The 15,194-nt window shown below is 38.6% G+C and overlaps 1 protein-coding gene across 10 annotated transcripts in view; it reads right to left on the bottom strand.

Moving 5' to 3' along the window:
• Positions 1-1,497: 1,497 nt before the first annotated feature.
• CDCA2 (cell division cycle associated 2) overlaps positions 1,498-15,194 on the bottom strand; it is a 48,995-nt gene continuing 35,298 nt past the window's right edge. For all 10 annotated transcript variants that reach the window (XM_070256289.1, XM_023636182.2, XM_023636179.2 and 7 more), the window contains 2 exons: positions 5,524-5,695; positions 1,498-2,867 (listed from right to left, as the gene is read on the bottom strand). In XM_070256289.1, coding sequence (XP_070112390.1) covers positions 1,639-2,867; positions 5,524-5,695 — 1,401 coding nt within the window. In that variant the 3' untranslated portion in view covers positions 1,498-1,638. The remainder of the gene's footprint in view (positions 2,868-5,523; positions 5,696-15,194) is intronic.

Raw genomic sequence — 15,194 nt, 5'->3', positions numbered from 1 at the left:
GATCATATATCATCAAACAACAAAAAGGGGAGAAAAGAACAAACATTTTTAGGCTTCAAGTTAAACGAAGGAGAAATATAACAAATCAAACAAAGCCCTCTAACACCTTACGTTTCTGAAAGTGTTTTTTCTTTTTAAATCACCAAAACCAAAAAGCTTCATAAATTAATAAGTTCTTTTTTTTTTTTTTTTGGTTTGTTTTCAGTTGCAGAGATTTGCCAACCACATCAAACTATAAATGAGAAAAAAAAGTCCATAAATAATTTACGTGTAAAGATAAAAGAACTTTTTAAACAATCCACCCTTTAGCAGGAGAAATTGGGGATCACTCTGAGTGTTAATGTGAAATACATTAGTCTCTAGCAGCAGGAGTTCCAGACCTCTTGGTGCCAAGAAGGTAACAAATAGTCTCCATCCGAGGAGGGGAGACGGCTCAGCAGGGGCCTTCCTCCCCGTGGTGTTATTTATAGAGAGCGCTATTTGTTAACATGTTTCTGCCATCACGAGACGGAGAGTTTAATGATTTAAAGGATTTCAAAGACAATTGTTTAATGATACGATGATTTATGCATATTCACAAATTCCAGATATATAGCAATTTAGATTTTCAAACTGCTATCCAAAATAGTGATACAATATATTGAAGCTTAACTAGAAAATGTGAGACAACTGACAGTACTTGATATTGTGAAATAAAAAGTTAGAAATGCTGGAAAATGCCAGGTTAAAAAAGAAATCAGTATCCTCCCATCATGCTTCATGTTAGTAATCTAATTTTCTAGGGTCCCTTCGAGTGATTTTCTGGATTTAAAACTTTTTTTATTAAGACCCATGAATTAAATCTCAAGTTACCTGTGACTAATTTGAATAATCTGGGAAATAAGTCTTCAACTAAATTGCCATATTGTCACCAAAAATCAATCTCCCACCCCACAAAGCATGTAAGAATCGTGCTTGAAGGAAAAAAATTTATAATCTTCTGGTTATCGAAAGAATTTTCCAAAATTCCACGCTTAATATTTGATTTTAAACTACTAAAATAAAATTTTCATTTGAGACAAAGTAAGTCATTAAAGCTTCTCTTAACTGTAACCCAAAGAGAAAAGTTTTATAATTTCCATCTTTCCTGTTTAAATTTTTTAACGGTTTTTTTTGCAGTATTTTAAAACAAAAATACATCTTACCCCATTTTAACATTTTGCAACCTTGCATTACCTTTAATTTTCATAAGCTTACATTAATTCTATTAATTTGTCATTTAAAAAACCGTTCTCATCTAGATATAACACGTCAACTCTAAAAGATGCATTTTTACAGCAGACTCTAAACTTTCAGTGGTAAATGTGTACTAACACGAAATAAATCTTGAGACATTTGGTGGGTCTAAAAAGAATCCTTTTAGCAAAATACTAATAAAAGATTTACCATTTGGGGGGAACATATTTAATAGAATGTTTTCTTTTTGAATGAAGAAATTCACTTATTTCTACTTAAAAGTAGGTTCAACTCAAATGATTTTATTTATTCGAAACTTTTAAAACACTGAAGTTGAACAAAGGATGGGAAGTAGAATGAAAGAATCTTTTAAGCATGGACGGTTACCTTCTCTCTTACAAAATGTTCTGCAGGAAATGTCAGTTATTGCTTTGGTTCTCTGATATGTCCCGTTCTCTCAAAGTCATTTAGAGAGCCTTCTCCCTTCTGGTGGAGAAAGGATCTTCTTTTGTAGCATTTTGACTGAGTAGCATTCTTAGTATTTGCAAGCGCAGATGTACAAAAGCTCCTCCTCCTCTTCCCAGGTAAGTGAGAACTGGCAGCACGGCCCTCGCTGTTTTCTTGAGCTGACGTGGAGGGCAGCGTACACGGTTTCTGTCTGGAGGACACAGTTTCTTTTCTGGGGGACACACTTTCAAATCCTCTGTCGTCAACTGTACATATTGTTCTCCTTTTGGTTCTCTGGGAGGTCCAGGAAGCGGAAGGAAATGCAAGTGAAATCCACACAAGCCCTTCATTTTCCACATCCTTGCGTAGCCTTGTGCTGCGTCTTACTTTTGCTTCACTACTTCCTCTCTGAAAGGTTTGCTCTATGGACTCAGATAAATCTTTATACAGTTCAGAATCTCCTAAACTAACCTCTGCAGAGCTGCTCACCCTGTCGGAAAGTTTGTGACTTCCACTTGTTTCCAGATGTAAGCTCTGACCATCGGAACAGCACATGGAGCGCCTTCTCTGCTTCCTTTCTCTACAACGCATATCACTATTTTCTGCGGAGTTTCTTCCCAAGTCCTCACTTGGATTTTTACTTTCTTTTATACTGTCAATTAAGACATCTTCTGAACAATCACATTCTTTTTGTGAGTCACACATTAAATGCTTGGTCTGCAGTTTTCCTTCAGTAGCTACTAGGAAATCATCCGGTCTTTCACACTTTCTATCTTCTGAAATGTTAAAGATTTGAAAAGGGTTTTCCACATTTTGACCAGAAGCAGAAAAACACTCTTGGGACTGCAGGATAAAATCATGCTTTGGATTATCTGATAGAACTGGTTTTTCAGTCACAGAACCACAAGAAACAAGACTGTTTTCATTCTCAGTCTCAGGTTTTAGTTCATTTTCACTTTCCAACTTTATTTCTGCTTTTGAAGTGTTTTTATTTTCATTAATTTCTGTAGTATTTATATCTGAATCTTGATCAAAAGTAGCATTAACAAGCAACGAGGAACTTTTTATGTAAGAGCTGCAGAATTCAGACACACTGTTTTTATTAAAGCCCTGATTCATCTGGAAATCTTCTGGGTTCTGAGGCAAAAGATTCTTTCTTTCAGAAAGCTTCACTTCTTCAAGTTCACCATTTGAGTTGAAATCATCTATGGGCATGTAAATAAGTTTAAGTCTAATTAAAAAGCAACAACGGAAATAAACTTACCAAATCAAACAGGTGCCATATTGTGTTGTGTTTTAAGCTTTCAAAACTCACAAGACCTACAAATGCTACACTGAACTTGCCCACATCTGTCCTCTTTCTCTTTTAGCTCTTCCCCAACCCGTGGGTTAAGAAAATATGCATTTAATGTGTGAATTAATAAAGCACATAACCTCAGACCATGAAAATGAGAGCTGAGTCCTAAATCGCTTCCTCTATTCTAATGTACTTTCCACACTACAAGGTGAATGAGCATGAGGCATTTTCCATTTCCCTAAAAATGAATTACTGAAAATGGGCAACATCATGGTTCTGAAACTCTTCTGTCAACATCTCCCCTGAAATAGTGGAGACAAAACTTAGAATTCTGCGAGATTTGAGGACTTAGCTATAAAGGTACTTCCTGAAGACACTCGGGGTCTTATGCCCTGTGTTAAAAAATTAGTATTAACTGCACTGTACTCTCAAATAAAGCCAAGTTTGTTTCATATTCTAAAAATCTCCCCCTTCCACCTCAATCTCTAAAATTCATCCTACAGGAAGATATGCCAGCGTAGCATAGCCTGTGTTTTGGGCACACTGTGTCACATCACAGGTGAAAAAGCATCATTGAAGTATTTTTTAAAGATTGGCACCTGAGCTAACAACTGTTGTCAATCTTCCCACCCCCCGGCTTTTTTCTCCCCAAATCCCCCCAGTACCTAGTTGTAGATTTTCATTGTGGGTCCTTCTAGTTGCGGCATGTGGGACGCCGCCTCAGGGTGGCCTGAGGAGCAGTGCCACGTCCGCACCCAGGATCCGAACCAGCGAAACCCTGGACTGCCAACTTAACCACTCAGCCACAGGGCCAGCCCATCATCAAGGTTTTTAAAATTGGTTTGAGAGACAGCCTAAATGAATCCAGGCTTTATGAATAAATCTCAGTCCTGTTAGAGGCCGCCTCTCTTGTTATCTCAGATAATAAAGTTTTAAACTGGCTAAATGAGTATAAAAATTATTTTAAACAAAATAAAAACTGGAAGATATACAAAACATAAGCTGAGCCAAAAATCTGAAAAACAGTGTTTCCGGTTTGAAAAGGTATAGATATCCATGATTTGGATACTTAAAATCATGTCACGTAAAGCTAGAGATTAACACAGGGTAGAATCGGTCCACGAAGTGCCAACCAACTATCCGTCAGTTGGGCTTTTTATACAACTTTAAAAATTGATATTTATGTATTTTCCATGAAATTAACATATTAGAGAAGGCAGGCAGGGGGAAGGGATGGAGGCAGGAAGAGAGAAAGATAGAGAGGAAGGAAACCGCTTTAAACTCTTGGAGCAGATGATACCATTGGTTACAGACAAAAAACGATTCAGGTATTTTTAAAAAGAAATTCTCTAATGAGATGCAAGATGGAAAATACAGACTAACAGTTATCGCTTCCACATCTTTGGAAAAACTCTTAGGAACTGGGGACTTAATGAAAATCAGGCTTCGTTTCCAGTCTCAAGGGGACTGCAATTTGTAGGGGAAGGAGTTGGAGAGATCATTATAAACCAGGTAGTGAAGGTGTTATTTGAACAAAGCGTTTTCCTGGACAGGCAGCCAGCCCAGCTAAATCTGAAAGGATAAGCAGCACTGGGCCAGATTCAAATGAGGAGGGGTGGCCGACCCCTGTCCCAAGACGTCCCACATGACAAGGCGGGAGGAGAGCGCCACCCTGCTGGAGGGGCGTGCGCATGGCTATGCAGAGTTGTGTGTGTGCTTCAACTTTGGTGCTTTCCTGAAGTGAAGAAGCAGGCAGAAGCTGAGTCTACAGTGGCATGTACCACATTCATCCTTGAATCCACTGGAAATCCAATACAGTATGTTGCAAATGGAATGTGAGCTATAAATATTTGATGACTGACAAAGGCAGCTATTTTTTAAATGATTCTATACAAAATTGACACACCAAATGAACACATACTGATTATTTTCAGCATGATTTAGTCAATTTAAAACTCAGGCATTACAAACCAGATGCAACTTCAATCCAATTTTTATCTAACAAGGATATCAACCAACTTTCTCTTTTAAAAGAAATTATCAAGGTATCAAATTCAATTTATAAATGCTATTTCTAGAAGATGCTTAGTAGTGCCAAATCTACCAAAACATGACAGGGCAATTTTGTTTTTTTTTTAATTTTTGTCCTTAATTCATAGAAGATATATCTATTACTGAGCCATCAGCTTGTTCACTTTTAATGATGGACCACACCACCATACAGAATTCATTTTACTTTAACAAAATGCTTTAAAAAGCAAAAAGAAACAGGATGGAAGAAAATTATTTCCCCTAAAATTATATGCAATAGCTTGTGTGAGAGTTTCTCTGTGGGGAGGATCCAGAGCCTCCATCAGATTCTGAAAAGGGTCTAGGTGGCCTAAAAGTTACAAACCACTGCTCCTTCACTCCAAATCCTCACGGCCACGGGAGGAAAAGTGGCTACTCTTTATTTATGTTCTCTTAACACAGTGAATGGGAAAAAGAGAAAAAAGAGAGTGAAATCGCAACAAAGAGGGTAAAGAGAAGAGACACGACGCACAGCAGAGGAAAAGGACAGGTACCTGGGCACGTCCTCCGGACGCCTGGAACCGAAGGTGGCATCTCCGAGGCCTCAGGCAGCTCTGGAATAGGACTTAGGAGCGGCCTCTTAGAGGCAATCTCTCTTTCCCCATATAAAGACTTCTGAACGCTTTTCTTTCCCTTTCCTTTCTTCTTTCTGCAACTTTTTACAACCTGAGAAAATGTATTAAAACACTGTAATTGAGAAAGATGTAGCACCATGTATGACTTTGATCCTTTAACTAATTTTTACAGAAAAACTTAAGACCAGTTATTCCATAAAATTTTAGAAATTTGACTCAGGAGTAGGGGGCTAGGTAGCTTACAGTCAAATCAAATATGAGGTAGAACTCGATTTACAAATTGTAGGGTAATGGTCTATATTTCTACAAAGTGTTTGCCAAAACAAGTTCTGGATAAGTGAAAAACAGATTAGATGCTGTAGAGCTGGACAGACTTGAGACATGAGATATCACTAACTAGGATGCACTTAGGATGACTCAGGATTAACCTGGAATGTGTTATCTGCCGGAAGCTTCAGGGGACTGTTTCTGTTCACAGATCTAGATGAAGAAACAAGTGTGTGTGTAAAATTTGAAGATAACACAAAGCTAGCTGACCTGCTTCACACAACAGAGGATTTAATCAAGATTAAAATGACTAGGTCAAAATAAAATGGAAAGCACCAATAGAAGATGAGAGACAAAGGTTTGGTAATAATTGACGGAAAATAGGTGGGTTTCTATAAAAATTAAAACTGCTTTAATAATATCTCAAATGCAATATTAAATTCTTTAATACCTGGAACGCAGTATTCTACTATTGCCGTATCAGTAACTGAGAACTAACACTCTATGTTAAATTTAAAGAAGTTTCATGTGGTAAAGACTTGAGGGAAACTCAAAAACTATATTGAAATAATAGATTATTATGAGGAAAGAGAATGAAACATATTCAATGTGATAATATTGGAGACAATCAGACTTTAGGCCAACATAAGGAACACATTTTTAACAATTAATGTTTCCAGAAAGTGGAGTCCATTCAAATATTTATTGAGAAATTGCTATGTGCAGGTAATAACTTGCTAGGTATGAGACATAAAAACAGACGGGATGTGCTCTTCAGGGAGCTCACCGTCTAAGGGCAAGTAACTGTGATACGGACATACCATGAGAGACGCTACGTGGACTAAGACGGGTACCTGGCCTACAGGAGGTTTTCAAGACAGGCTCCACAGAAAACGTAATGTCTAAGTCAAATCTTAAACAAGTCAGAATTGTTCTGGTTGATTATGGGCGTGGTGCAGAAGGGCTTTTCAAAGAGAAGAGAATGGCACAGGCAACGCTCTAAGTGAGGCAGCACAGCACAGAGGAAGAGGCGCAAGTAGTGGAAGACGGTGGGTGGACCCACGGAGAAGCAGCAGAAGCAGCTAACAAAGCACACAGGGCCTTTGATGCAGTGAGCACGAGCCTGAAAGCACAGAGGGCTTGCTGGGTGCTTCAGGAGCAAGCACAGTCGATTTCACACTTGAGGACGAGCGTTAGGGTGACAGCAGAGAGACCAATGGTATGACAGAGTGGATGACATTCAAGAGTACAAAAATGTCACAGAACTGCATGTTCCTTGAAATATCTATAGATATCCTATAAAAACAAAACATTCCATGGAAAAATAATTTTAGAACTGTACAAGATAAATGCTTCTCTTGGTGATTTACAACATAAATTTAACATCAAACTCTGAGAATTCCTCAGTATAAATAATCTGCATGAACATTAGGAAAATGCTGGGTTAAATATTTTTTCATGAAACATTTTTTTCATGGAACATCTGTTGACATTCTATGGAACAGTTGGGGAGATGCTAGCTTGGTCAATGGAAGTGGGAGCCAAGAAAAATCTTCATTTGGGCTCCATAGATGAGTTACAAAAGAAACACTGGCCTCTAATGCCAGAGGCCTTTGGTTCAAATCCTGACTTATAATCTTAGATAAGTTACCTCATCTCTGCATCTCATTCTCCTCATCTGCAAAACAGCAATCACAACAGCACACAGCAGAGAGCTGTGATGAGTATTAAGTAAGGTAACGTGTGAAATGGCTAAGAGAAGGTCTGGCCCCACAGTAAGAGCTGTGTGTTAGCTGTTCTGTTCTTTCATTCCTTCTACTACTCTGAGAACTGATATGGGGAAGAATATTTTTAGGATCAAATTATGCTTAGTATTACTCTGTGACATAAGCCCTACAGTCAGTTAATACACTACAGTGAATATAATCAGGTTGTATTCTCTAGAATACTTTCGGATTCATAGGCAAAGAAAATCCCCTTTCAGCAGGATTTTGGAAATCTTTATTATATAAAACGTCTCCAGCACCTACAACAGCTCTTGGCACACAGTGGCTTCTCAACGAACATTAACTATCGAACGGATGAATGTAAAAAAAGAAACCAGTACAGCCAAACTTCATAAACTGTACTAAACATGATAAAAGACTAACATTCTGTTTTTTCAAGGTCATGGGCCAATAGACATGTACCACTCAGAACAAAAAGAAAAGACGAAAGCTTAAAGCACCTGTGGTCTGTCATGGAAATAAATCTAACTGTGCTTCTCTAACCCATAAGAAGGTTTCATCTCATTCAATTTTTATCAAAATTTGAATTTACTACAATCCAAAAGCCCGGCGTATACTGTAATAAACAACAGAAGCCTCGTGTGACTGGAATCCTAGGGAAGCCATGTGACCTAGAAATGGGGAGGCTGGTTAATGACTTGGTACAAAGGACAACTGAAGGTATCCTAAAGTGACTCCATTTACTCCAGAATCACCGACATGTCTGCTCATACAGTAAAGGAGGTCACAGAACAGAAGTAAACACTCATCTTTTGTTTTATTTTAGATTATTTGCACAATTAAGACTTATCCAACTTGTTTTCTGAGAGTAGCTTTAAAATTGTTTAAAGACAGTTCATGCCCAGGGCAAGGAATCAAGTTGTCCGGGGAAGCCTATGTCCACTGGAAAGCAGACACTTCCCTACCCCTCTGTTTGTTTACTTATGGGCTCCATTTTTCAGTTCTCGTAGCTAGCTCCATCTCTCGAAATAAGGAGCTCATATTGCTATATTTTTAACTTCTTATAATAAAAAATTTCAAACGCCCCAAGGGAGACAAAATAGTATATTGAACCCCATGTACCCATCATCTAGCTTCAACAACTGCTAACATATATGAAGAACATACAGAAGTTTATTATCCTCTTCCTTCAGATTATTTTAAAGCAAATCTGACATTAAATCATTTCATCTGAAAATCCTACAGTATCTCTAAAAGATGAGGGTGTTTTTCCCCCACAATAAAGTGAAACATTCTATTACCTGGCACAGTATCTTATCCTCTTTTACAATAGAGTTTTCCCCCCAGCTTTATTGAGACATAACTGACATATAACATAGTATAAGTTTAAGGTATACAACATAATGCTTTGATATATGTATATACTGCAAAGTGATTACCTATTTTTATAACAATTACAAGTACTACTCAGCAATAAAAGGAACTAACTATTGATACACACAACAACCTGGACAAATCTCCAGAGAATTATGCTGAGTGAAAAAAGCCAGTCCCAGGTTACACAGTGTGTGATTCCATGTGAAATGTGTGTGATTTCCATCTTGAAGTGACAAGATTAAAGACATGGAGAAGAGATTAGTGGCTGCCAGGGGTTAAGTTGGGGTTGGGGTAGGAAGTGCACGTAGACCCAAAAGGGCAACGAGTGAGATCCTTGTGGCACTGGACATGTTCTGCATCCTGACTGTATATTGATCCTGTACTACTGTGATATTATACAATAGTCAGCACTGGGGGAAACGGGGGAAAGGGCACTGGGATCACTCTAATTCTTCTTACAACAGCATGCGTTTCTAAAATGATCTCAAAATAAAAAATTTAAAACCAAAAAACCAGAATGACAGCAATTTTCCCTAATATTTCATCAGAGATCAAATTTCTCCAATTGGTCCATAAATGTCTTTTTGTAATTGTTCAAAGATCCCAATAAGGTCTCCATACAATCCACTTCGTTGATTGATCTCTTTTAATCTGTGGTTCCTTCTTTTTCCCTTTGCCACTTATTTGGTGAATAAACGGAGGCATCTTTCATGTACGATTAGCCAAACTCTGGACTTGGTTGGCTGCCACCATTGTGTGTCTTTATTTTCCTCTGTCCCCTGCACTTCATATAAACTGGTCATTATTTCTAGGCTTGATTAGATACAGCTTTCACTTTGTGGAAAGAGTACTTCATGGGTGGTTGCAGACTCACTTATTGCATATTCTCTCCTTCTGTGACATTATGATTGACCGGGGACTCAGCTGTTCAGTCTGACCCACCCATTACGCCTCCCCATCAGCCTTCTACCTAACATTCAACAGCTTTCAGGAACATGCCTTTTTCACCTATTAGCAGAAATTCTTCCATTAAGAACTTTCCCTTATCAATTTGTTTACCTGAAATAGAGCTCAAACTTTATTTTCCAGTTTTCAGAAAAATGAGTTGGTGTCCTAGACAGCTTCTAAGGTGACCTTTAAGTTTTTACTGTTTTTAATGATCATGAACTGAAGTATTTTTTCATATCTGAAATTTGTGCTTCAATCCACTGCAATCATTATTTCTGATGGACACAGTGTCCCACATTTGGGGCAGTGGTGGCCCTGTCAAGATGGTCTTGTGTCCTTTACACAGCCCCAGTAGTTTCTTAAGCTTCCTTCCTTGCACACCGATACAGACCCAGGCTCATTTTCTACATTTGCTGCTATAAACCTGAAAGCAGCCATTTCACTAAGGAACCCTGATCCTTTTTAGTTGGAAATGGCATTTAAGACAGCAGTGTGGGTACCAGGGATGCTCACCGCTTCTAAGCCTTATTGGCTGAGTTAGAGAATTATTTTAAAGGGAAAAACATAAGTTCATACAGACATTTCCAATTCCAATTCATTCTCACAAGGTTTCAATTTGATCTTACATTTTACTTTCTGTCTCATAGTGAAAAGTCTTGATTCCTAATGACATTAAAAAAAATACCCAAAAAACCCCTATTTTCTTTATTGTAGACTGAATTCCTCTATCAGGATGATGCTTCCCACTGGGTAAGCTTTCTTTGCAGTTATGTTTGTGCTTAGGATACATCTCATCAGGATTTTTCAAATTTATAGGTTTGAAAAAATTCTTTGTGAGGTTAAGCCACAAAGTTCATATATAGTTAGATTAATTTGTTTCACTTTGTTTTCAATTTTTAGAGATTATTATCTCTTTCTGAAGTTCAATTTGTTTCATAGTCAGGTACAAGTCGTGTGTCGCTTAACAACAGGGATACAGCCTGAGAAATGCATCGGGTGATTTCGTCACATGAACAACATAAAGTGCCCTGACACAGACCTAGATAGGACAGCCTGCTACATACCCAGGCTGCATGGTACTCATCTTAGGGGACCACTGCTGCACGTGCAGTCGCCGCTGACCTTGAGCAAACTGTCATTATGCTGTACATGACTGTAAAGCATTTACACAAAGTCAAAGTAAAAAACATGTTCACGGAAGTCTAGCTTTCCTTCCTTCCTATTCCCTCCTGTGTCCCCCTTCCTATATGCAGCCAACTTTTATTTGTCTTCGGCTTACCCTTGCGCTTTTTTTTAATGAAAAGACTTTGTTTATATGTGTGTGTATACACATATATACATATATTATTTTTTAATGTTCCCTACTTTCTTAGATAAACGGTAATCCATTCATTTCCCGTATTAACTGCCATAACAAAAGACCACAGATTGAGTGGTTTAAACATATATTTTCTGGAGTCTGGAAGTCCAAGATCAAGGTCGGTCCGTTGGTCTCCTCCGAGGACTCTCTTCTTGGTGTACAGATGGTTGCCTTCCTGCTGCCTCTTCACAAGGTCTTCTCCCTGTGTGTGTGCACCCTGGTGTCTCAGACTTCTTGTCCAAATTTCCTCTTTAAAGGACACCAGTTGGACTGGATTCGGAACCATCCTAACAGCCTCAATTTAACTTAATCACTTCTTAAAAGGCCCTATCTCCAAATACAGTCACATACTTTCTTTTTTTTTTAAGATTGGCACCTGAGCTAACATCTGTTGCAAATCATCTTTTTTTTTCTTCTCCCAAAAGCCCCCCAGGACACAGCTGTATATTCTAGTTGTGAGTGCCTCTGGTTGTGCTGTGTGGGACATCGCCTCAGCATGGCTTGATGAGCGGTGCCACGTCCACGCCAGGATCCAAACTGGTGAAACCCTGGGCTATAGAAGCGTAGCACATGAACTTAACCACTTGGCCACAGAGCCGCCCCTAGAGTCACATTCTGAGGGGCTTGGGGTTAGGGCTTCAACATAGGAATTCTGAGGGAACACAATTCATCCCATAGCAGGACAGGGAGCTCACTACATACATCATTTTACAAGTTGTTTTTCTTCACTTAACAGTAAATACATCTTGGCATCATTCCATGGCAGTATTTGGAATTTTTCTATAGCTACAAAATACTCACTTTGTGACTACACCAGAGGTTACTCAACCCATCTCATGTTGACAGATGTTTAGTTTTTTTTATTCTTTTGCATTACAAAGAGTGCTGCAATAAATAACTTTGTACATATACCTTCTTGTATTTCTGTCACTGGATATCTGCGATGGATTCCTAGAAATGAGACTGCTAGGTGAAAAGGTAAATGAACATTTAACTTGGTTTGATATTGCCAAATTGCCCTCCAAGGAAATCTGCATTTCTAGGAAATGTATGAGCACGCCTGTTTACCCTCCAGCCTCACCAACAGAGCATGCTGTCACCCTCTGGATTTTTGCTCATCTAAAATGGTAAGAAATGGTATCCCGATGCATGCCAGAGCTGCAGTTCTCTCATGATGATGAGCAAGTCTGAACATTTTTTCATATATTTAAGGGCCATTTTCATCTCAATTTTGTGAACTTTTAAAACTATCTCGAAGATATTTCTTTTTTTTTCTTTAAAGATTTTATTTTTTTCCTTTTTCTCCCCAAAGCCCCCCGGTACATAGTTGTATATTCTTCGTTGTGGGTCCTTCTACTTGTGGCATGTAGGACGCTGCCTCAGCGTGGTCTGATGAGCAGTGCCATGTCCGCGCCCAGGACTCGAACCAACGAAACACTGGGCCGCCTGCAGCGGAGCGTGCAAACTTAACCACTCGGCCACGGGGCCAGCCCCTCGGAGATATTTCTATAGTTGTTCATTTTTTACTCAATTTAGAAGCTCTTGAAATATTAGTGATATTAATCCTTTGGGTTTGATATGAACTGCAAATACTCTTCCAAGTTTGTCCTTTGTCTTTTAAATATTCTATGGAGTTTTTTCCCCATGCATGCTCCACATTGTGTGGGTCAAATAGAGTGAAATTTACCGATCTTTGACTTCACTATTTCTGGTTTGTGAGTCCTAAAATTTCTCTATTTCTAGGATATAAAGGAATTCACTTATGAATTCTAATGCTACTCCAGGTTAGCAATTTTATTTATTTTCAAATTTTTTCCAGCTTTAATGAGGTATGATTGACAAATAAAAACTGTAAAAATTTAGGTTGTACAATGTGATTTTTTAAAGGTGTACAACACAATGATTTAATATACATATATACATTGTGAAATGATTATCACAATCAAGTTAATAAACACATCCATCACCTCATATAGTTATCAGTTATCGTTCTGTGCTTGTGGTGGGAACAATTAAGATCTACTCTCTTAGCAAATTTCAAGTATCCAATACAGTGAAGATCTCTACTAACTCCTGCCAAGAAAGAGGAGCCTATTGCTCACTTCAACTAAACCTTCCTCCTCCCGACGTTAGTTTTGGTTCTTCTATTGGTTACCTTTGAATTTACATTTGCACTTCTTTTCACTAACTTTTAAAATATATCTTGAACCCCTTATTTGTAAGATGATAGTTATAATAACAGCCACTGTGCTTACTATGGCCAGGCATTGTTCTAAGCATTTTACACGTATTAACTCATTTAATATTCACTACAAGCTTATAAAATAAATACCATTACTACCTCCATTTTGAAACAAATAGAGGAGTCAAGAATCTGCCCACCACTTCACTGCCAGGAAGTTGTCAAGCCAGGATCTCAAACCCAGGTTGTCTGGCTCTAGAGCTGCACTCTCCACCACTATACTGTCAGTGCTAACACCTCACCTCCACCTTTCCTACCCATGTTTCACCTGCTGCTGTTAGCCACGTTTAGATCGTCTTGCACAACAACCAAGTTGCTGAAGCTTTGCCCTTGTTTGAAAATACACAGCATTCACCTGGTTATGACTGTGTAAACATTTTTCCCTGCTCTGCCAAGGACAGAGCTCATCTTCTTTCCTTTCCTTGGGCGCCCCCTGTAGATGATTCTTAGCACTATAAAATATACTTTTCCTTACACTCCATTATTGCTTGAAATCACACTAAAGTTGGCTTCATATTTGCTCCAGAACTTCTGCCTACAGACTTTTATTTGAAATGGTATATAATTACCTTTCTTTTCCTTCTTACATGGCACACCTTCCATTTTCTCAGTCACAGGTCTTTGTGCTTTTCCCTCCAGAGACCTTCTCCCTGGAGCATCCTTCCCTCTCCCTCAAGTTTGGACCGGCTGCTCTTCGAGGCTGCCTGAACATGACGACCAGAGATTTCCCCTGGACTGCCCTCCCGTATCATGAGGTCCACCAGGTCCTGAATTCTCAAGCTCACTTCCTCATTTTGCTGGAGTATCTCCTCCAGTAATATGCAAGGGAAAACTTTCAGAGTCCTTGAGCGTCTGATGTCTTTATTTTATCTTTCACATTTAATTCAGTTTGGCTGGGTGTAGAATATTGGGCTGAAATTAAGTCTCCTCAAAGCTTCAAACGTCCTGTTGAATTATCTTTCAGCATATAGACTGCTGTTAAACTTGACAGCACTCTGATTCTTGTTTTCTGGAAGGAAAAGTCTACTCTTCTCATTACCCTAGTTGTTCACTGTCACACTGATGTGTCCAAGTCCCGGCCTGTCTTCGCTGTACCAGACACTCAGGAGGCCCTTTTAACTTAAAGACTCCTTTCTTCAGTTCTCGGAAATCCTCTTCTTTTATTTTGATAATTTCTTTCCACTCTATTTTCTTATTCTGAGATTCCTCTGAAGTCTCCTAGACTGGTCTTCCACGTCTCTTAGTATAGTCTGTCTCTCTTTTGCTCCACCATCTGGGGGACTTTCCTTAATTTTATTCTCTAGTCCAACTACCAGATTTTACATTTTTTGCAAGTATTTTTTCTCTGCTCCTTTTTCATAGCATCTCCTTCTTAGTTTTATGTAGCAATATTTTCTTAAATCTGAGTATATCAGAGTATATATATATTTTTGTAAAGGTTCCTTTCATTCCCTGAATAACTTTTCTCTCTTTTTCAACTTATTAATATTAATCTTTCACGCTCTTGTTTCTACTCAGCTATCTGATTCTTATTTAAGAAAAGATTGGATAAACTGGTATGGGTTTCCTCTGCTTTCCAGCTCAGCCTCTTTCCTCCATGGAAATTCTACTAGGAGCTCTGTGTGGGGCAGGGCAGAATGGGGAGTGCTGACTGCAGGCTGCGCTTTAG

Source organism: Equus caballus, chromosome 2, assembly GCF_041296265.1.
Source record: "Equus caballus isolate H_3958 breed thoroughbred chromosome 2, TB-T2T, whole genome shotgun sequence".
Lineage (NCBI taxonomy): Eukaryota > Metazoa > Chordata > Mammalia > Perissodactyla > Equidae > Equus > Equus caballus.
This window is presented reverse-complemented; position numbering and strand designations above follow the sequence as displayed.